The sequence below is a fragment of the Chamaea fasciata genome, unplaced genomic scaffold (genome assembly GCF_029207755.1).
Source record: "Chamaea fasciata isolate MVZ Bird 193981 ecotype frontalis unplaced genomic scaffold, bChaFas1.0.hap1 SCAF_17, whole genome shotgun sequence".
Lineage (NCBI taxonomy): Eukaryota > Metazoa > Chordata > Aves > Passeriformes > Sylviidae > Chamaea > Chamaea fasciata.
Window position 1 is genome coordinate 13,607,507 of NW_027094102.1, and position 23,064 is coordinate 13,630,570.

At 52.8% G+C, this 23,064-nt stretch overlaps 1 protein-coding gene across 1 annotated transcript; it reads left to right on the forward strand.

Moving 5' to 3' along the window:
* The first annotated feature begins 2,328 nt into the window (after window positions 1-2,328).
* Window positions 2,329-4,811, forward strand: LOC136298500 (coiled-coil alpha-helical rod protein 1-like). Its single transcript, XM_066199240.1, has 4 exons — window positions 2,329-2,333; window positions 2,780-2,921; window positions 3,501-3,722; window positions 4,589-4,811. Exons 1-4 carry the CDS (start codon window positions 2,329-2,331, stop codon window positions 4,751-4,753), a joined length of 534 nt encoding a protein of 177 aa, XP_066055337.1. The 3' UTR covers window positions 4,754-4,811.
* Window positions 4,812-23,064: the final 18,253 nt, after the last annotated feature.

A 23,064-nucleotide genomic window follows, 5' to 3' on the forward strand; every position in this document is an offset into this window, starting at 1 on the left:
CCAAAGGAACAGGGGAGTGGAGCTGCAAGAGGTCGGGGAAGGGCAGAAAGGAAGCTGGGAGGGGCTGAGTGAGCTGGGAAAGATGCAGCATCAAGGGGGGCCCAGCAAAGGTCTGCGGCATCCCGAGAGGCAGAGAGAGAGGGGCAGCTCGTGCCTGCCCCTGCTGCAGGAGTCCATTTGTGGTATGAAAAGCAAACTGAGAGAGGGAATGAGGGACCCTTTTTCTCCCTGTTTTGGCAGCATGAACGGGAATTGTACGAGCAGAAGATGAGAGATCTGGAAAAGAAGAATGAAATGCGTGCACCCCACATGCAAAGTTGGAATGATATAACCCAGCAACCAGAAATGGAGAGGGAAGGCATGCAGGAGGACTTGGAGCATGGGGCTGCTGCCACCTTGAATCTGACAGGAAAAGAACTCAAAGGGAGACAGGACGCTCAAGTCCTGAGTGCTGCACCGCACAAGAGTGAAATTGCCAATAGGACTTGGAAGAAAGATTTGGCAATCCCAAAGGGAAGGGCTCCTGACACTGGCATGGGCCAGTCTCATCTCCAGGTAGGCCCTGGCATTGACCTTTAGTCCACTACAACATCCCTGAATTATTCCAATGAGGTTTCCCATAAAGAGGTGGGACTCTATATCCCCGTCAGTCCAGGCCTGCTTGGGCAAGGCAGCCTGGGCTGCAGCAGGCAGCCTTGTCTGTGTGCCTGGCTCCAGCCAGAGACCATTGACCGCCAGACTGTTTCCTGGCATGCCCGGAATGATTGACACAGCTCTGGAGTTTGCTGTTCCAATCAGCTCCAGGCCAAAAGCTGGGCATGGGGAGCTGCTTCTTCTGTGCCCACACAAGGGGCGGGAACACATGGGAACTTGGATTTGGTGTGGAAAGGAATAGAGCAGGTGAGCAGAGTGAGGGACTAAACCCAGCAGAGCTTTGGACCAGTGCCTGAAAAGCGTCTGCACTGCTGGTGCTCAGAGTAAATTGTTTTGGCAGTAGTAGGAGATGTGGTAATTCTGAGTGACGACACGGAGTCAGGAGTAGGGATGTTTGTTGGGAAGGAGCTGTCTGGTCCCAGGAAAGCCAGCAGGGCCTGACACAGCACTTGCAAGGGAGCAGTGCCAGAGGCTTTTGGAGCTCAGGGTATCAGAGCAGCATAGGGCAGATGCTGTGAAACTTTGAGCCCAGAGCACAGGTGCTCCTTGTCCTCTGGCTGCCTGCGAGCTGGCACTGGCTGGCTCTGCACAGGGCTCCTGAGCAAGGGCTCGACCTGTACCTTGTCCCGCTTCCAGGTTTCCCAGCAGCAAGAGTCGTCAAGGAGGGCTCTGGAGCGGCTGCACCGGGAATCCTCTGGCCAAGGGCACACACTGGCCCAGGTGTGCAGAGAGAAGGAGCTGCTGTGCCAGGAGAAGGCTGCCCTTGAGGGCCAACTGGCAGCCGTGGAGCAGCACAGACATGACCTTTCCAAGCAGCTGGCAGAGACCAGGTAAAGGCAGGGAGCAGATCCTTTCCAGATGTTTTTACACTCTATGGACAGAATATGGAAGAGTCTCAAGAAAAAAAACCAAAACTATGCCACCATGTGAAGATTATTTTTCTGGCACCTAAAGCCAGCAAAGCTCTCGTGAGCCTTGGGCTCCTGTTTGTGCCGCTGAGCACACTCCTGTGGGAAGTCCAAAGCAAGCCACCCACCCTGAATTGAGTAGTAGTTAAACCATGCAGATGTTGAGTGAAACCACACGTGTCTCTTGGGTTTGGTTCCTGGTTCTGGGCATTGAATATCCCTCATTCCTTACAAAGTAGCTTGACATGATCCCGATCTCTGGAACTGAAGATTCATCTTCAGCATTCCAGGCTCTTACCTTTGGACATTGGGAGTAGCACGAAGCCAGAGGCTGCTGCTGAATGTCTTGAGGGCCTTCTGCTTCCAAGCACACTCTTGAGAAGTGTGGGGCAGATCCTAGAACTGCTTAGAGAGCAGCAGGAAAAGCTCTTTGGAATTCTCAACAGCCTCTGAGGATTCTTGCTGATTGTTGATGGGCAGCCACCTGCCAAACCCGCCAAGGCCCCTTTGGATGGTCCCTCGCACTCTGTAAAGGTGGACAAGTCACTTGGGCTACTGCCTGCTTAGCCAGCAACACTAAAACAAAGCTGGCAAGTCTACTCCTTGACCTTGCAAGAGTTTAAACTGCAGTCTCTTCATTCAGGTAGTTGTTGTTCAGAGAAAAATCCGTGTGTTCTGATTTTTTACAAGTGCTGCCATGGCCATGAGATTTTACTGTATCATGCAAAGTAGTTTGCAAGTCTCTTAAAGACAGGGTGTCTGGAAGATGATGTACCTTCATGTCCATTATCAAGAGCATTACAGCGTCAGGAGTCAGCCAGGACAAGAATCTGTTCTGTCCCCCAGCAGAGCAGCTTAGAAGTGCTGAGGAGAGAAGGGCTGTGAGCAGGGGCTGGGCTTTCGCTCGCCAGCCCGGCCTGTTTGGGCGCAGCTACCCAGTGTCATAGGTCAGGAACAGCAACTGAAGGCTTGGCTCTTGAAGTCAAGCTGGGCTGGGCTATCTGTGCTGTGCCAGGCCATAAGGAAGGCCTGGGCACTCCCTCAGAGGGCCCTGCTTTGCCATTGAAATGGCACAAATGTGCCTTCTCTGGACGACTTTCCATGCCTCCCATTTTTCATACTCAGGTGTGGGGATCTTGAGCCATGTTGTCCTGGAATACCTGACTGTGGGAGTCAGGAGCAAGCAACTCATGTCTCTCCATATTTGCAACTTGTAGATCACAGAACCCGTGCCTCAGATCGCTGGAAGAAAAGAACCTGGCACTGAACACTCAGGTGACTGAGCTTCGTTCTGCTCTTCAGGAGACCCTGCAGCTCTGTTCTGAATATAGAAGAGAAGTGGACGAGCTCCACGCCCTGGTAAGCAGTGCACTGGCATCCTCTTCTCCAGGGACACACACCACCACCTTTGGCTGGGAGGCCCCAAGCTCTTTTCCCTCCCGGCAGCATCCACTGCTGCCGTGCTCTGCCTTGTGCTGCTGCTGAACCCTGAGGCCAAGTCTGCATGTGGTGCCGCGTGCTGCCACTGTTTTCACCCATTCTCTGCCGGCTCCCAGCAGGAAATGTGGGAGGAGAGGCTGCAGCGGACTCCTTTGGAGCTTCTCTGTCCCTCTGTTAGCAGTGTTGTCCCAGGCAGAGTTGGTGCCTGTGCCAGGCCCTGAGCAATGTGGGGACACAGACGTGGCTGTGGCAGGCTGGGGAGGGCACTTCCAGCACAGCCAGTTCAGCCGGTGTTCAGAGCTGCAGCCTCAAGGATGGCCCTTGCCTCCCTCTCCCTGTTTTCTCCACATTTGTCTCCATTACAATCCTTGCTTCTGGGCCTTCTGTTTCAGGCGTGTTTTTCGCTTGACGTCATTTCTCCATTCTTGCTCTCCCTACTGCCCACTCTGAGCCTCAGAAGCAGCCCTGTCCCTGAGGCTCTGTGCATCCATCTTCCAGATCCACATACTGCAGGACACAGTGCAGCAGATGGAGGCTACCCAGGCAGCTCGAGAGAAGCAGCTGCTGCAGCAGCTGGAGGAGTCCCGAGCAAGAGAACGGCGCTTGAAGGACTCTGTGCAAGTGCTGCGGGCTGCAGTGTCCCAGCTGCGTGTGAGACTCCAGAAGGTCAAGACAAAGAAGCCTGAATCAACTACTGAGCCCAGGAGAACTGGCGAGCAGGTAAAGTGCGCTGCCTGTGCAGAGCCTTGGGGCTGCTCTGGAACACAACATGTTAGCCCAGGCAGTGCTTTGGAGATCTCTGCTTGTTTCCTTGCCTCTGCCTGTGCCTGCTCTGGGCACACCCTTCTGTTTGTTCTCTCTCTTGTGGCAGCCCATGGCTTTAACAAAGGCACCTTCACTCTGCTGCCTCTCTGGCCCCGTGTCCCCAGACACTCACTGACCTCTCTTGCACAGCCCCCAGAGAGAGCTTTTTGCCCCCAGTGTTGTCTGGTGCAATTCAGAGTCTCAGAGCAGAGATCTCCATGCCCTGATGGCCACAGATCCTTTTGCTCCACGCTTGCTGACAGGTTTCTGTGACCCTTTCTCCCATCCAACATGCTGGTGGAACCTGAAGGGAGAAGAATCAGAACTTTTAGGAGAGTGTTCCCCCCAGACACTTTATGTTGCCTGTCTCCCAGTCTGACCGGCAGACTATATCGGCGTCTCAGGAAGAGTCCTTCAGTAGCTCAGAGGAGCAGTAGCCCTTGTGCTGAGGCACAGCCTGTGGAGAAAGGGGTCAGTGGCCCAAGTCTGTGCTTTGGAAAACAGAGTTGGGTTCCTAAATGCTGTTGGAACTCTCTCTAATAGACCTGTGGTGGCTGAGGGATGTACGTGGGAAGGGTTTGCCAGCCATGAAGTGGACCTGTTGATCCTCTGAGCTCTGTTGAGGGGCAGTCTGGGAGCCTGTTCCTTTCCCCTTCCCCAAGGGCAGAGTGTTGGTGAGGGCTGGACTTGGAGGCTGTGTCTGCCCCGACAGCCGGTTCCGTGGGGCTGCGGATGCTCCTGCCAGCGTGGGCTTGTCTGAGCCGGGCCTTTGCCTCTTCCAGGTGTCCCTGCTGCAGTCACAGCTGGCCCGGGACCAGCAGGACCACCTGGAGAGCTGTGCAGGGAGCAGGCAGGACGCTCCTGTTGAGTCACAAGGTGCAGAAAGGACCTCCTTGCTTCCTCGACTTCTCAGAGAAGAGCCCGGACGCCGCTGGATGCAGCCATAGACTTAGTCAGTAGTTTGTGTTTAAAGGATAGTATAGGTGTAATTGAACCTTTATATAACTGTGTTCCATGGCACGAAGGTTATATTTGTAGGCAAATAAAGAGTTTATTATGGTCATGATTAAATGAAAAGATCTTTCTCAGAATTACTTACTACCCAGTACAGAGAACTATAGCTTCCAGTATAGTGAGTTCTATTTGAAGCAACATTGAAGCAATTCCCTTCAAGCCAGCAAAACCAGTTCTTAAGTAAAGACTGATCACCCAAACCAATGACCATGGGCAAATCTCAGGTTTGGTTTTCTTTTCCCGAGATTCAGGTGGTGGTTCGAGTGGGCCCTTTTTGCCCTCTGAAGGCCCCGAGCCAGACGCGAGAAAAAAGCGGAGTCTTCAAGGTCTTTTTCTCTTTGGTTTCTCGCGTTGTTTATTAGTTTCTTATCTTACAATTTTCTCTGTGCCCGGCTGAGATGTTCACAGCTGCTCGGACACAGGACGACTCCCCCCGCCATGGGAGGTCGCTGCCTTTTATACAGATAACTACCTGTCTATTATTTGCAATTATGTGCCAATGCCTATTACCTACACTAAAGGGGTCAACTCTACTCTGACCCAATCTGCTTAAACTACTTTGTGCCACCGTCACCAGGAGATGGACGCCAGGGGAGAAGAAGGAAGAACTCAGGGCAACACCCTAAATCCTCCATCTTGTTCTCCATGCACCTACATACTAAGAATCCTAAAACTACAAAATTTTCCACCCTGCGACACACTACACTACTGTCAGTTACGTCTTTGTGACTTGTAATTCTTCTCTCAGTGTTAGAAGCTTTTTTGCATGGACTGAAGTCAAAGACAGTGTCTCTCTGGGCTCTGTGCCAGGGTCTCCAACCCCCCTGTACAGATTCCAGACCCCCCTGTACAGATCTCTAACCCTCTTGCTAGGGTCCCAGACCTCTCTGCCGAGGTCTGTGGCCTCCCAGGGTGCCCAAAGGAATGCCCTGGACTCCAACAGGCAAACACTTCTCTCTGCCTCAAGGAGTGACCTTAGGGGCATCCTCCCTCCAGGGAGGAATGTGCAGAAGGGAAACATGTGACATGAACCACTTTGGTGAGGGCAGGAGAAACCTGCCATGTGTGGAGCTTTTCCATTTGTCCTTAGGAAACTGCAACCTGTTTTTTCTCAGAGTCACAGAACCTCAGGCTGGGTGAGGCACCTCTGGAGGTCACCTTGCCCAGCCCCTGCTCCATCAGAGCCACCCAGGGGCAGCTGCCCAGGATGTGTCCAGGGGGCTTTTGAGTCCCTCCAGGGATGGACACTCCACCACCTCCCTGGGCACCTGCACCAGTGCTCAGCCACCCTCCCAGTGCAGAAGTGTCTCCTGAGCTCGGAGGGCCCCTCCTGTGTGTCACCTTGTGCCTCTGGCCCCTGGGGCTGTCCCTGGCCCTGGCCCCTCTGCAGCCTCCCCCCAGGTATTTATCCCCAGGGGTGAGATGCCCTGAGCCTACTCTGCTCCAGGCTGGGCAGTCCCAGCTCTCTCAGCCTCTCCTCATGGCAGAGATGCTCCAGTCCCCCCATCACCTTCATGGCCCTGTGCTGGCCTCTGTCCAGTCTGTCCCTGTCTCCTCTACTGGGCAGCCCAGCTCTGGGCCCAGCACCCCAGGGCTGGCCTCACTGGTGGGGAGCAGAGGGGAAGGATCCCCTCCCTTCACCAGCCGAGTCACAGCTCCCAGTGCAGCCCAGGGCTCTGTTCTGCGTTGCTGCAGGAGCACACTGCTGGCCCATGGGCATCCTGGTGCCCAGCAGGACCCTGCCTAACCTCAGTTTTCCACCCCAGAAGATACGGGTGCCTGTGGTTGTTCCTTCCCAAGGACAGCACTCAGCACTTGGCGTTGAACTGTCACCCTTGAACTGTCGTCCCTGTGGATGGCAGCACGTCTCTCTGGCACATCAGCCACTCCTCCCGGTTTTGTGGGAGCGCACACTCTGCTCCATCCCCCGCTTTGCTAACAAAGGTGTCAGAAAGGACTGGAGTCAGCACCGTCCTCCAGGGTACACTGCTCGTGCCACTGACCACCAGGGATCCAAGAAGGTAGATTTTTCTGCAAGGCATCTTTGCTTGTATGTAAATCTCTAGAAAGAATTGGCAGGATTTACATCAGGGATTTCTGCTCCATATCTTATGTGGGAAAAATGTAATGATCCATGCTCCCTCTCACTGGATGGAGAGGGTGGTGGGTAAAGTGGTCCTGTTGTTGGTGACAGCGGATGCCAGCTGCATAGGAACTGTGCCAGACAGGTGTGACATACTGTGGGAAGGAGGACTCTGAGGAAGATAAAATCCGGGGCGTAGAGATCACTCAAAGGCTATTCCACAAACCATGGAAGCCCCTGTTTTGTGGAGGTCAGGAACAATTTCTAGGCAAGGGCTGAAACTGTGCTTCTGTGAGTTCTTTTCCCTCCTAGGTCAATTCTTCCATTAATGACAGCAGATTGTCCTGGTTTAAAAGACAGATGTCTGCCAAGAAAGCTGGGAATCTTCCTGAAATGGAAAGATAGCCCCCTCCCTCTAATTTATTATAACTTGAAATTGCAGGGCTTCCAGGCAAAGATCTGGGAAAAGGAATAACAGTTCTTTACTGGAATACATGTATACACATGTGTAACAAGAGAGAATGAACAACAACAGCCCCCCAAAGCAGGAACAGACTTTTCCCACCCATTAAGAAGTTCTCACTTTGCTGTAGTTATGCCCCACCTGGGCAGAGGGCACCGTTGGCTCAGGCAGCTTCAGGGGGCCACTGATGCGAGCTCTGAGCCATCCCAGGGGTTAAGGGCAGCCTCAGGGAGAGAGAGAAGGTGGGGGCCTGGTTTTCCCAGGTTCTCACCTGTCTGTTGCAGCATCCTGGCGATGGCAGCTCTGGTGAGGTTCCAGGCAAACAGCAGCTGGGGCTCCCTCTCTCCAGAGAGGGAGAGAATAGGTGGGGTGGTCTGGTTTCCCCCGAAGCACCCATGCAGATGGTGAGGGTCTTCCTTGCGATGGCAAGTGTCGAAAAGTCCCTGTCAACCAACAGCTGCTGCAAGCAACCGGCTCGCCTGTGGGTGGCAAGGAGAATTCTGAAGCAGTGCTGGGTCCAGCACCAAAACCTGCCCAAACTGCCCTGCTCCCAGCATAGCCGGCTGGTTCTTCCTCAGCAAGGCAGCGCCCGATCCCGCCCGCCCTGCCTGGAGCCTTCCAGTGGAGTGGGAGGGTCACTGGCCAGTTCTTTTGTATTTCAGTTGCCCCTCATTCATTCCCCAGGGCCATCAACTGCCCTCTCCTTGCCACATCTCCCTTCTCAGGTAACATATGGGAGAAAATTCACTAAACACACCCCCCCCCGCCTCCAAACCCACAACATTTTCCATCCTGAATTTTTTCCCATGCCAACATGTTACATCAAACTTTGACTTTTAAACTATACACATATGTTGCAGACAGGTAAAAGATGTTATAAAAGAAAAGTCTTATGAAATATGGATTAGGCCCCGCTACTTTAGCTAAGTGCAGATAACTCACAAGTTCTCATACAAAACAATCTTGAGCATGAAAAGTTCATTAGCGCAACAATCTATTCTTGGGGAGAAAAATAAGTGCATCTGCATAAACATTAGATCTGCTCCATGAAAACGCACAAAGGAAAAATGTAAACAACCTGAACCTTAGCAGACGCAAATCACCCTCTGACCAAGAAATGAAGTAGCAAGAAAACTACCAACCAGTGGCTTGTAGTTTTGTAGGGTTGTTGCACCCAAGGTCTGTGAAAACTGTATAAATTGAGTTAAGTGCATAAAGACTTGGCTTTTCCTGCATAAAGAAAATGGAGTCTCAGCTGACTTATTTCAACATTGTCCTGGGTTGAAGTATATTCTATCACCATCTTCATGAACTGTTGAAACCAGGTGAGGCAGTGCTCCTTGCCTCCTCCACTCTGGCTTATCTTCTGTTAATGGGCCCATCAGCACCTTTGCTACACAGCTCACAGATAACCCCCTCCTGGACTACCTCCTGTTAATGGGCCCATCAGGCCTTATCACATGACTCACCATCCCATTGTGGGATGCTCCGCCCAGAGGGAGAAACCAAGCATTCCAGCCTGGATATAAGCTGAGACTCTGAACACCAGAGGGGCGCTTACCCACTGGATTCCCAGAGGACCTGAGCTACCAAACCTTTCTACAGGATCACTGCTTCAGGAAGACCACCTCATCTAGACTGCTTCCATCACTACGCTCAGGTTGTATTCTGACTCTGTCAGTGGTCTTTTGTATTATTGCATCGATTTTATTTTACTTTCTTTCCTTTTTTTTTTTTCCTATTAAATTGTATCTCTGACTTGGAGCCTCTCATTTGTTTTGCCTTCAAACTACTACAAACATACATCCATGTATTATCCTAAATATATACATCCATACATACATGCAGATAAGGATAGAGGCACAATGTCTCAGGCAATTCACCCAAAACCAAGATCCCCCTGAGATATACATCGTGTTTCTCCATCTTTCCGCATCACCCACCAAGTGCAACCTGGTCCCTGAACAAAGACAACCCCAGCAATGGGTTTGTCTTTCCTCAAGGCAGAATTAACCCAAACAGTCTTTCCTAGCATACCTCTCATAGGCACCACCAGAACCTTGTCTCCACCTGCCGTACACAGGGGTTGGGATCGGGAATGGCCAGCTTGGTTGCTGGAACCTCCGGTGTTAAGTAACCGTGTAGCCTTTGCTAAATGCACGTCCCACTCCTTGAAGGTCCCACCCCCCCATTGCCTTCAAGGTTCTTTTTAAGAGTTCATTGCACTGCTCAACTTTCCTGGCAGATGGTGCATGGTAGGGGATACGGTCTACCCACTCAATGCCGTGTTCTCTAGCCCAGGTGTTTATAAGGCTATTCCTGAAATGAGTCCCATTGTTGGACTCAGTTCTCTTGTGGGTACCATGCCTCCAAAGGACCTGCTTTTCAAGACCCAGGATGGTGTTCCGGGCAGTAGTGTGACCGGCTAGGTCTCCAGCCATCCACTGGTGGCTTCTACCACTGTGAGCATGTAGCACTTGCCTTGGTGGGTCTGGGGCAGTGTAATGTAATCAATCTGACAGGCTTCCCCATACTTATGTTTGGAGCACGGCCCCCCATATCACAGGGGCTTCACTCACTTTGCTTGCTTGATCTGAGCTCACATCTCACAAGCGGGGATAACCTGGGAGATGCTGCCCATGGTTAGATCCACCCTTCGGTCTCGTGCCTACTTATAGGTGGCATCTCTGCCCTGATGGCCTGAGGCATCAGGGCCCATCAAGCAAGGAACAATTGTCCCGTGTGTTGCCAATCCAAATCTATCTGTAACACCTCGATTTTTGCAGCCCGATCCACCTGCTCGTTGTTTCAGTGTTCCTCATTAGCCCAACTCTTGGGGACATGGGCATCTACCTGCAGACTTTCACAGGTAGCTTCTCTACCCAAATGGCAATGTCTTGCCATTCGTCAGTGTCGTGGTTTGAAAGCAAAATAAATGAGAGGCTCCAAGTCAGAGATACGTTTTAATAGGAAGAAAGGAAAGAAAGTAAAATAAAATAGATGCAATAATACAGAAGACCACTGACAGAGTCAGAATACAACTTGAGCAGGGTGATGGAAGCAGTCCAGGTGAGGTGGTCTTCCTGAAGCAGTGATCCCGTAGAAAGGTCTGGTAGCTCTGGTCCTCTGGGAATCCAGTGGGTAAGGGCTGCTTGTACTGTCCCACATCCCAGATTATATCCAGGCTGGAATGCTTGGTTCCTCCCCCTGGGCGGAGCATCTCACAATGGGATGATGAGTCATGCAGGGGGTCCCTGATGGCGCATTAAACAGAGATAGCTCCTGGAGGGAGTTCTCCATGAGTCATGGGCAAGGCATTTGATGGGCCATTAAGAGAAGGTAATGGCCCAGAGGGAGGGGGTCTGGAAAAACACTGCCCCACCTGGATTCAACAGTTCATGAAGATGGTGATAGAATACTTGGCGCACATCCTATACTACAACCCAGGACAATTTTATAGCCTTCCTGGCCGGGGCGGTCCCTGTCCCCTTTCCCATTGCCTGGGTACAAGGGAACTTCCACTCTCTCCCACTGCCTACTCTTCTGTCCCCTCCCCTCTCATCCTACTGCCTTTTTAGTCAGATCTTCAACCCCACCCCTCTCCCAGCTCACAGCAACACGCAACAAACCATCCAGAACATATCCAAGCCACAAAGAGCAACACACGGAACCAACAACTTTCCTTCTTTAACTTAAGAACCTTTTGGCTTCAGCAAAATACCACCTCATCCTCAAAATCCCATAAAGTCTTTGTTCCTCTTCCCCAAGTTCAGGAGTTTAGCATGACCTTGGCTGAGGAGCAGTCCATGTCAATTAATAAAGCTTACTAAAAAATTTCAGTGGATTTATCTAGTGGCAATTGTGGATCATGTGTTTTACAGAGGGCACATAGTACGGGGGGACATGGATAGGTGGATCAGGAAATTCCCGGTATCATGCCAGTACCTCAGCCAAGGGAGAAAGGCAATGAGGAGAAAAGAAGGTTACTTGCTCCAGTTAATTGAGAAAGACCCCGTTGGATGCAGGCCTGATGGACATTGTCCCTTTGTTTGACTCCAGGGACTTTTACAGGACTCCTCTGCCTCCTTTGTGGACACGAACCTCTAGCGATGTGAATTTTACGCTCTGGGGGGTGGGAGCGGAGGGCGCCGGATCTCCCCTACCTGGGGAGGGAGGAGAATAAACCAGTGGAGAGCAGTCCAGACTGGGGCAGCTGGGGAAAATTCAGAGTCACTGGGGCCCACTGGGAGCCAGGCAGGGCAGGGGCGGGAGCGATCGGCCGGGGGCTGGCGGGGAGAAGTTCCCGCCTCAGCCGAAGCCCCTCAGGGACTGACAGTGGGGGGGCGGCGGCTCCCGCCCAACCCGCGGGCGGGGAAAAGTGCCCTCAGGGATTGGCTGGGCGGGATGGGGGCGGGGCAGGAGCGGGCCCCGCCTCAGACAAACTCCCCTCAGGGAGCGGCTGGGCCGGGACCCAAAACAGCCTCAAAACCTCCTCAAAATTTCAACAAGACTGACACAAACGGAATACGTGTGAATAACTCTGAAATACTCAAGGCTATATTTTTGTTATATTTAAACAATGGCGGGGGGAAAAGGCAGATTGCGCACTCAAAGGTGGCAAAACCAAGAAAACCTCCAAAACACCTTTAAGAGTCCCTGGAAGTGAAGTAAAGTTGACTAGAAGCATAATGAATATGAAAAAATATAAACCAGTTAAAGCCAGAGTTAACGTATAATAAAAAAATGGGGACGTGTAGAATGGGGCTTGGGGTGCTAAAAGGCCTCCAGAAAGCACCAAAAGACCCCAAGCACCACGTTCCCCTCATGTCTGGCATGGCTGTGCAGCAGCTCAAGTACAAGAGTCCTCCAGTAGCTCTGGAAGGGAAGTAGAGGGTGCTAAAAATGGGCAGGAGACAATGTTTCCTCCTTAATTGCCTTTATTAGAAAGGGGCTGGGTCAGAGGCATGCCCTACGCCGGCCGCTGGGGAGTCTCGCTTCCACCGCTGAGGAGGTGGTGCCGAGTCGGTGCTGCAAAGACCGCTGCAGATCCGGGAGTTCGCTCAGCACACGGGAGCCCTCAGGAACTCCTTGGGGCTCCTCGAGTCTAGGGGTGTCTTTCCCTCGGAGTGTCTTTGAGGTCACGGCCAGACACCAGGATCAGTCAGCCAACACTTCAAGGTGTCCACAGTCCACTGCTGTCCTCCGGGGGGTTGAATTCTTTGTACATTCAACTGGGCCGGGGACTGTTGGGGTCAGTTCTGTCCCAGTTTGCAGTGGGGCTCCATAATTTCCATAGGGGTGGCAACAGCAGCTTGATAGGCAGGCTGGGGCTGACAGGATGGAGGAAGATGGCTAGCAGGAAATAGAAGGATGGCTGGCGGGAAGCCAGCAGGGCAGCAGCAGCAGTCCAACTTGGGAGAATTGCTACGCCATTCTAAGGGGTTTCAAAAGGGGTACAAAACTTGCAGCTCAAGGAAGAAAAAACTCGGGCTGGGATACATATAACGTGTAACAATTCATGGGCACAACTGGGAGAAATATAGCATGTAACCACTAATGGGGTATAGTTAGTAACTTTTCAACTTGAACGTTCAGCATGGGGTCGGTAGCCTAGGACGATGAGACAGGTAAGTGGGGTTTCCAAGGGAGGAGGGAGGGGACAGGATCTGGGGTACGGAACGGGGATTTTACAGCTTTTATAAACGACGTTTTAACCTCTAATGTATGGAACCTCATAACTTACAACTAGAAACTTCCTTTACTCGGAGTTGTCTAATCTTACTTTATCACAGAGGGAAGCAGAGGGAAGCAGCAGTCCTCGTGCTGAGGCACAGCCTGTGGAGAAAGGGGTCAGTGGCCCAGGTTTGTGCTTTGGAAATCAGAGCTGGGTTCCTAAATGCTGTCGGAACTCTCTCTAATAGACCTGTGGTGGCTGAGGGATGTACGTGGGAAGGGTTTGCCAGCCATGAAGTGGACCTGTTGATCCTCTGAGATCTGTTGAGGGGCAGTCTGGGAGCCTGTTCCTTTCCCCTTCCCCAAGGGCAGAGTGTTGGTGAGGGCTGGACTTGGAGGCTGTGTCTGCCCCGACAGCCGGTTCCGTGGGGCTGCGGATGCTCCTGCCAGCGTGGGCTTGTCTGAGCCGGGCCTTTGCCTCTTCCAGGTGTCCCTGCTGCAGTCACAGCTGGCCCGGGACCGACAGCATGGGAAGAACTACATTGAGAGCTGTGCAAGGGCCAGTCAGGAGCTGTCAGACCTTCACCAGGAGCTGTTGTGCTCCTTTGCAGCTCTGCTCAAGGAGTCCCAGGCTGCTCTTGTGAAAGAAGAGACTTGAATCTGCCTTGGTCTCTGAAGCTTTACTTGGCAGTGACATCCTTGAACCGTCAGTCTCGGGAGAGTCAGGCCCTGGAGAAGGCAGGTGCAGCTCTTCTCTTCCACGGAGGATTTGTGCCCTGCTCAGAAGCCAGTTCCTGTCAACTGGGACACACAAATCCTCCTAGGATGCAGGCAAACACTACCAAAGATGAGGGCAAAAAACATTTGCCGACGCTTTTCCAAACAGACCCATATGGTTCTTGAAGGTCTGGGCCTAGTGAGGAATCTTTGATGTAAGCAGCAAGACTTTTCTTCTGCCTAGAACACCTAATGATATATTGCCAAAGAGATAGCAGAGGAAAAAAATGCACTTGTGACTGTCTCAGGATTCTTAATCCATTTTATGAGCCTTAAACACTGCAGCTCTCGGCTTTTCTCTGTAGGAATCTGAAAAGCCCCTCAAACACCATTTTTCTCGTCATGTGGCCGTTCTAAATGCAAACCTTTACTTTCCATGAGTATTTGTAAGCACCAAGAACCTTTTTAGCCTTTTTCTTACATCTCCCCTTTGTCAGGGAAGACAGAATTTCTGTGACTCAGGAACTAAGCATATCCCTAAAGAGCATGCAGGTCGTGAGAATGCTGAGCCTTAAAACTGATGTTGTCTGGACCAGCAACTTTGAACTCATGCTATGAGCCAGGTCCCTGCCCAGCAGGGCTCTGGGGACACGGGGGAAGGTAGGCCAGGTGCCAGGGCCAGCAGGGAGCTGGGATGGGGGAGAGCCAGGAAGGGCTTCTCCAACAGCCCCTGGAATGCTGGGCTTCTTACCCCAGCAACTGTCAACAGGCCATGGAATGTTGGAGGTTAGACCCTGGCAACTGTCAACCGACCATGGAATGTTGGGGGGTGGACCCTGGCAACAATCAACAGCTCCTGGCTATTGGGGTTTAGACCCTGGAGCTGTCAACAGCTGGCGAACCTTGGTGCTTGGATTTTGCAAAGGCTGACAGCACTTTGTGTGCTGTTGACCCTGCAAAGGCCAAGGACCTTTGGAGATTGGTGTTTAGACCCCGCAAAGGCCAAGGGACTTTGGAGATTGGTGTTTAGACCCCGCAAAGGCCAAGGCCTTTGGACACTAGCGTTTAAACCCTGCAAAGGCCAAGGCCTTTGGACACTAGCGTTTAAACCCCGCAAAGGCCAAGGCCTTTGGACACTGGCGTTTAGACCCCGCAAAGGCCAAAGGCCTTTGGACACTGTGGTTTAGACCCCGCAAAGGCCAAGGACCTTTGGACACTTACTTTTGGTCACTGCTCGTGCCAACAGGCGGATGGAGACCCGGCGGGTGAGTGAGAAAGCTGCTGCTCTCCTTGTGCCAAGCCCAGCAGGGGCCTGGGTGGGCCTGGGCTATGTCGTGTGGAACGGTTCCCTTTGGGAAGAGCAAGGGATTCACAGTTGGCTGTTTCAGAGCTGGCAGTAGCTTTGGTGCTTTCCATGGGGACAGGCGTGGGAGGGAATGGGGGGCTCCTGGCCATCCCAGAGCACAGCCACATCGCCTCCTCCATCCTTGTCCCCCTGGAGGCCGTGGGCACAAACAAGGGAGCAGCTTTTCCTTGCCTTCCCCTCAGCCCAATTTACAGCACAGCCTCAGCGCTTCCCAGAGGCAAGAATGGGTTTCTCCCAGACATGTCCGAGATGATCTCCAGTGGCCTGGAGGAGGCCACAGGGATAACAGGAAGATGCTCCAGGGGCTGGAGCACCTGTGCCAAGGGGAAAGGATGCAAAGTTGGAGATGTCCAGCCTAGAGAAGGTTCCAGGATGACCTTACAGCCTCTTGCAATGCATGAAGGGGCTTCAGGATAGCTGGAGAGGGACTTAAGCCAGGAGCCTGCAGGGACAGGACAAGAGACAGTGGCTTACCACTGAGACAGAGCAGGGGTGGATGGGATATTGGGAGGGAAATCTGCCCTGTGAGGGTGCTGAGGCCCTGGCACAGGTTGCCCAGAGAAGCTGTGACTGCCCCTGGATCCCTGAGAGTGTTCAAGGCCGGGTTGGATGGGGCTCCGGGCAGTTCCCCTCCTGCTGCTCTTAGAAGTGATGAGACACCTTCCAGCATGTTCATTTGTGCTGCTGTCAAACTACTGGCCTGAAAATATTCCCTGGGGGGGGGGGGGTGCGGGGGAAGAAGAGCTCTGCTGGAATTGCTGTGCTCTGGGACAGGCTGGGAAGCACTTAGAGGCCACTGCCTCAGGGGCAGCCATGCAGTCTGAGCATGCTCTTCCCTGTGCTCTTCCAGGGAGCTCGAGGGCTTTCTCACCAGGGACGTTCCTCCCGAGCCCCTGAGGTGAGTAAACTGTGCTGAGCTGGCCAGGATTTTGAAACCGCTTCTCCATTAACGGACACTGCTTCTTGTGGGAGCAGAAGAGGCATCTCAGTGGTACTTTGGAATAGGAACAGAATACCTGACTAACAGCTGGACGTGGGCTTGCAGGGGCTGTTAGACAACAGTGACAGCATGGCCAATTCCATCATCTCAACTGGGAGCACCCTCTCAACTCTGACATCCACTGATGCGCAGTATCCCTTTAAATTGGTTCGGAAAGCCACGGAGAATTGTGAGCGCTTGCAGAGACGTTTTGAGCTAATGGCAGAGAAATGCCGGACGCTCAGAAGCCGCCATGAGAACATAGACTGTCTGGTAGAAGAAATAAGAAGGTGAGCATTTCCCCCTCCTCCTCCTGTCTGGGTTTTTCATGCTCTACTGTGACTCCCAAGGCCGTGTGGGAGGTGCACAGCCATGTTGGCACAGAAGACTCCTTCTGGTTGTGCTGCTTCCCTGAATTCTGTTCTTTGTGTGCCCCTGCCCAGCCACTGCTTCTCGCTGCAAGAAGGCAAAGTCCTGCCTTCCTTTCCCTTTGCCTCTGGTAGATTTCCTGGGAGGGAAAGAGCAAGGTCTTCCTTAGCCCACTGCCCCCTGCTCCATGCTGGAGTGCTGAAAATGGGATTGGGAACTCTTCGGGCCTCTTGGTTCTTCTGACTGTGCCTTGCCTCTACAGTGACTGTGAAAACTTTGAGAAGTCCAAGGAAATGCTGCATCAATGCACTAGGATCCCGGAGCCAGGAGCCTTTTTTCTGCGTCAGAAGAACACCAAGCAGCAGAAGGAAGCGTCAGCCCAGGCAGAAAAGGCAGAGCAGCAGGACAGGATGGAGGTTGGTTTTGGAAATGAGACTGGTTTTCCGTTGAAAACTTGTCTTGGCCCTTCTTGTACAGTGGAGGACTTGGCTGCACTCGAGGGACAAGACCCATCATTGCAGAGCCAGTGGGAAGTCAAGAGGCAGACACTGGAGTAATTGCAGCTTCAGAGGAATCTGCTGGGGCAAAAGAAGGATGATGTTACCGTGACTCTGGACACCTTATTCCGAGGCAGCACCCGTGGGACTGGGAGTTGTGCCAAGCACTTCAGCCCAGATACTGTTTCTGGCAGTAGAAGACAGGGACACTGCGGTGCACACCTGGCTGAAGGCGGCATACGCATTTATTAGCCAGGGATAGGCATGTTCATGAGCAAAGTGTTGCCTGCTTCTGCAGAATTTGTTGCTTTGGGCAGCCACAGAGCCTCTAAAACAGGGAACAGAGCTGGGGAAGGGTCTGGAGCACAGGTGTGATGAGGAGCAGCTGAGGGAGCTGGAGGGGCTCAGCCTGGAGGAAAGGAGGCTCCGGGGGCACCTTCTTGCTCTTTACAACTCCCTGTGACAGGAAGGTGCAGCCAGGTGAGGGTCGGGCTCTGCTCCCAGGGAACAAGGGACAGGACAAGAGGAAATGGCCCCAGGCTGTACCAGGGGAGGTTTGCGTTGGGTGTTACAGGAGAGCTGCGAGAGAAGGGCTTGTTTCCGACGGTCTGTCACACAATCTCAGTTCTGGGATATGTGGTAGATTTGGCAAATACACAGCAGAGGTTTTGCTCTGCTGAATCTCAGCTGCTGCCCTGGACAGCTGGGCTAGTCTTCTGGGCTGTTGGCCAGGGAACCATCAGCATGCATTCCTGCTGGCCTCCTACTGCTGGCCTTGGTTTTGGAGGTGCTTTTTCAGTTGCCCTTCTTGGGCCACTTCGAGATTGAAACACCTTGTCCATATCCATTGTGAATCTGGTGCTCTCAGGACTGGGAGCAATAGAAAGTTGTCCTTTCCCTTTCCTCACAGCCTCTGCTGTGGCTGACAGTGACAGGCTGTGGCTGTAGCCTCTGATTGTTCTGTTCTGCTTGACTGCAGGTGGGAGAGTTGACATCCCAGCTGGCAGCCTCCCGAGAGTCCCAGGAAAGAATTGTCCAGAGAGCCCAGCAAGTTGTGAGGGAGGCCCAGGAAGAGTCAAGGCAGAAGCTGTTGGAGGATGAGCGAGTCCAGAAGATGCTGGAGGAAGTAGAAGATCAGAAAACTGAGCTGCAAGTGCACCTGCAGAACTTGGAGAGGGAAAGGAGTCATTGGGCAGAAGTGGCATGGCAAAATTCAGAATTGCAGGCTTCTGTGAATGCCCTAGAGAGTGAAAAAGCCAGGTAAGTGAATTGTCCGTGCAGACAGGTGTCATTGTCTTTACCTTCATTTTCTTTCCCTTTAAACCTCCAGTTAGAGTTTTTCTGCAAAGCAAGGCTTTGGGGGTAGCTCTTTCCCTCCAGGGAATGTTGTGTTGTGTACGTTAGGTGGGTGTGTTAACACTGCCCAAGCTGCAGTGCAAGGAGCTGGATACATCCATCAGCTGCACCTTGGCTGCTGTAACTTGAAGCCCTTGGGATCTGGATCAGCCTGGCGTCTGATGCCTTTGCTGGGCAGAACCATCTTAAGGCCCTGACTGCAGACCTAGGCCAGACTGCCCTCAGAGGCACCCAAGAAACCAGAATGTCTCCATTGCATTGTTCCTCATAAAATGCCCCCAGTGCCCAGAGGGGTCAAGCAGGGTCCCTGACACCCTCCACAGTCACAGGCGTTAGTGACTGTGCAGAGAATGCAAGAAACAAGACCAGGGTTAGGGGGGCTCCTCCAGCTGATCAAGTCCTGCCAGTCTTCAGTGCCACCGGATTCTTCTTCCAAGAAGACGACGACAAAGCAAAGGCAGGGCACTCTTGCTTGCCTGGAGGTTTCTGCATCTGCCATCAGGCTGTGCTTCAAGCCTCCGTTGCCACTTCTGCCTTTGGCCTTTGTTCCTGCAACTGACAGTAGGATGGGTGCGGGTAAATCTTAGGGAACTTGCCAGAGATCCCCTGGCTGTAGGGTGCTGCTCCTCCTGCCTGGACATACAAGATGGGGGAAGGAAATGTCTCTTCCATTTTGGCCCAACCTCTCCCCCTTGGAGCATGGTTAGTTAGAAGCAAATTCTTCCTCTCCCCTAAGGTCTTCATTGCAAGACTTTGTTAGGTTTGTACTCACATTCCCATCTCAAAAAGAAGTTTGGGCATGTAGGCAGGAACTCCCTGTTCTTTCAGGAACAAAAGCAGAGTGGGCACATGCTGGGCTGGGACTGCAGGGGGAACAAACAGCCAAGTTGTTTAGAGAAACCTCATCAGACAGAGCATTTCTCCCTGAGGTGATGGAAGTACTAAGGATTCATGGAATGTGATATCATGGAGTAAGGAGTTGCATGCTTCCCTTCAGGCTGATTCTGTCTCTGGAGGAAAAGAACCTGTGCCTCAGATCACTGGAAGAAAAGAACCTGGCACTGAACACTCAGGTGACTCAGCTTCGTTCTGCTCTTCAGGAGACCCAGCAGCTCTGTTCTGAATATAGAAGAGAAGTGGACGAGCTCAATGCCCAGGTAAGCAGTGCACTGGCATCCTCTTCTCCAGGGACACACACCACCACCTTTGGCTGGGAGGCCCCAAGCTCTTTTCCCTCCCAGCAGCATCCACTGCTGCCGTGCTCTGCCTTGTGCTGCTGCTGAACCCTGAGGCCAAGTCTGCATGTGGTGCCGCGTGCTGCCACTGTTTTCACCCATTCTCTGCCGGCTTCCAGCAGGAAATGTGGGAGGAGAGGCTGCAGCGGACTCCTTTGGAGCTTCTTTGTCCCTCTGTTAGCAGTGTTGTCCCAGGCAGAGTTGGTGCCTGTGCCAGGCCCTGAGCAATGTGGGGACACAGACGTGGCTGTGGCAGGCTGGGGAGGGCACTTCCAGCACAGCCAGTTCAGCCAGTGTTCAGAGCTGCAGCCTCAAGGATGGCCCTTGCCTCCCTCTCCCTGTTTTCTCCACATTTGTCTCCATTACAATCCTTGCTTCTGGGCTTTCTATTTCCGGCGTGTTTTTTGCTTGACGTCATTTCTCCATTCTTGCTCTCCCTACTGCCCACTCTGAGCCTCAGAAGCAGCCCTGTCCCTGAGGCTCTGTGCATCCATCTTCCAAATCCACACCCTGCAGGACGCAGTGAAGGAGAAGGCAGCTCGAGAGAAGCAGCTGCTGGAAACTGAGGTGTCTGAGCTTCGTGTGCAGCTCCAGAGCTCTGAGAAAAAAGCAGAGGCCATGGTCATACAGTGTAAGGCCCTGAAGATGAAGCTGCGGAATACAAAGGCTCAGAGAGACCAACTAAATGCCAAGAATCAGAAGCTGCTGAAACAGCTGGAGGAAAGTGAGCAAGGTACAGCTTTTCCTCTTCCACCCATTGCCCCATCCTGTCTTGCCAGCGAGGATGTCTGATGCCACACAGAATAAAAGTGCCCAGGGATGGCAGAGGGGGAAAACGATCAGCAGGAGATTTATCCATCCTAGTGCCAGTGGAAGCTTTTTCTCAAGAAAGATGCCATGGCTGGCAGTGCCATCTGGCTGTGCTGTGGCTGATCCCGTGCACAGCTGGTGCCTTTCAGGTGCCCTGTCTGTGCTAAGGAGCTGTAGCTGGCTGCCTCAGCTCCGTTCCCCCAAACTCCAGGCCCTGCCAGAGCCTCCAGGCTATTGGCCTGTCTGGAGCAGGGCTGCACAGGCATTCCTGCTCCTTTGTCTCTCTTGGATTGCTCACTCTGCACAAGTCCAGGAGCAAAGACACTTCCCTACTCTTCTGAACCTTGCCCCTTCCATTCCTGCTTTTCTCTCTGCCTGGAAGCTTCCTTCATTTCTGTCAGTTTTGGCGCCCTTGTGGGCTTAGGGCCTGGCAAAGACAGGCAGGCAGAGAAGACAGTGCTGTTGGCTCTGCAGGATGCACATCAGTTTGCTTTTGCTTTGCTTCCCCCTTCTTGTCCTTCCCCTTCCCTCCTGCAGCAATGTGGAGAGCAGAACACCAGAATACCTCTTTTCAAGGTGTCCTGAAGCAAGAGGCTGTGGCTCTTCGTCAGAAGGTGACATCTCTGCAAAGGCAGTTGGAGAGCCTGGAGAAGGAAAGGAAGGATGTGCAGGTGAGATTGGCAGATGCTACAAAGGGCCGTTTCCTGGCTATGATTGGACCTTGCCTTACTAGTTCTAAGGAGCTCCTTTTTCCAGTTTAACATTTCTAATTTCATTCTTCTGAAAAAGGAGGAAAAGATATTGTAGTCATGCCAAAGCCAGGTGGTGCTGAGGCTGCTGGTTTTCCTCCAGGTGCGAATTCAGTGCCCTAGAAGTTTTAGTTCTCAATGTCCACACTGTCTCTAGTGACATTGCATAGTTTGGGCAATTTTTAGTGTCCAAACCCAGGCTGAGATTTCTAAATATCTGGACCTTGGAGGAGTGGTGAGAAGAGCAAGTTTGCTGTTAATAGAAATGTGTTCGGCCTTGGCCATCTGAGAGCAGCCAGTGGGGAGAGAAGAGGGGAAAGCCAAATGCTGATCCAGATAAGGACGTGTGCCTGTGCCCTAGTTCCTTCAGCCCTCGGTCCGGCCCTGGCTAGCTGTGGATCTCAGGGGGGAATCTGGGCTAGGGCGATGATCAAAGACAAAAGGCGCTCTTATTGCTCGTGGGAACAGTCCCACAAGTTTAATGTAGAACTCACACCTTAATGTCTAGGAGGAAAGAGAGGGTGAGATCCCCCGTGTGGGGAGTTTGAAGCCCTAGGGGAGAGGGGGAGGGGAGGGGAGTCTGTTGACCAGTGGGGGCTGACTCAGGGGGAGGGGAGAGATAGAGGGTATCAGGTGAAGAGGGCGCAAAGGTGCACGGGAAGGTGTGACCAGGAACACCCAGTGCAAAACGAACTAACTACTTAGTGCAATACAACGTGCCTGCAAGGGCAGGACTCGTCCTGAGTGGCAGCAGAGAATGACAGACTGGTCTGGCCACGGCTGCTCCAAGAGGGCAGTGGTGCCATGGGGCTGGTGCCATGGAAACTCTACACAGGAGAGGTGAGAATCCAGTCCTGTTGGGCCCAGCTCCAGGGAATGAAATGCTGGGGGTGTTTGCTCTTCCCTTCCTCCCTGATGGAGAGCACAGCCTCGTGGCACTGCCTAAATCCTGCTTGGCGTGGACTTGAAATCCTGGCTGCAGTTCTGGCAGCTCCTCCCCAAAGGAACAGGGGAGTGGAGCTGCAAGAGGTCGGGGAAGGGCAGAAAGGAAGCTGGGAGGGGCTGAGTGAGCTGGGAAAGATGCAGCATCAAGGGGGGCCCAGCAAAGGTCTGCGGCATCCCGAGAGGCAGAGAGAGAGGGGCAGCTCGTGCCTGCCCCTGCTGCAGGAGTCCATTTGTGGTATGAAAAGCAAACTGAGAGAGGGAATGAGGGACCCTTTTTCTCCCTGTTTTGGCAGCATGAACGGCAATTGTACGAGCAGAAGGTGAGAGATCTGGAAAAGAAGAATGAAATGCGTGCACCCCACATGCAAAGTTGGAATGACATAACCCAGCAACCAGAAATGGAGAGGGAAGGCATGCAGGAGGACTTGGAGCATGGGGCTGCTGCCACCTTCAATCTGACAGGAAAAGAACTCAAAGGGAGACAGGACGCTCAAGTCCTGAGTGCTGCACCGCACAAGAGTGAAATTGCCAATAGGACTTGGAAGAAAGATTTGGCAATCCCAAAGGGAAGGGCTCCTGACACTGGCATGGGCCAGTCTCATCTCCAGGTAGGCCCTGGCATTGACCTTTAGTCCACTACAACATCCCTGAATTATTCCAATGAGGTTTCCCATAAAGAGGTGGGACTCTACATCCCCGTCAGTCCAGGCCTGCTTGGGCAAGGCAGCCTGGGCTGCAGCAGGCAGCCTTGTCTGTGTGCCTGGCTCCAGCCAGAGACCATTGACCGCCAGACTGTTTCCTGGCATGCCCGGAATGATTGACACAGCTCTGGAGTTTGCTGTTCCAATCAGCTCCAGGCCAAAAGCTGGGCATGGGGAGCTGCTTCTTCTGTGCCCACACAAGGGGCGGGAACACATGGGAACTTGGATTTGGTGTGGAAAGGAATAGAGCAGGTGAGCAGAGTGAGGGACTAAACCCAGCAGAGTTTTGGACCAGTGCCTG

What these genes read in the sequence shown, in the direction of transcription:
- LOC136298500 (XM_066199240.1), top strand. An exon ending in TGGACGAGCTCCACGCCCTG is followed by an intron (nt 2,922 to 3,500) that starts GTAAGCAGTGCA and finishes TCCATCTTCCAG; the next exon opens with ATCCACATACTGCAGGACAC. An exon ending in CCAGGAGAACTGGCGAGCAG is followed by an intron (nt 3,723 to 4,588) that starts GTAAAGTGCGCT and finishes TGCCTCTTCCAG; the next exon opens with GTGTCCCTGCTGCAGTCACA.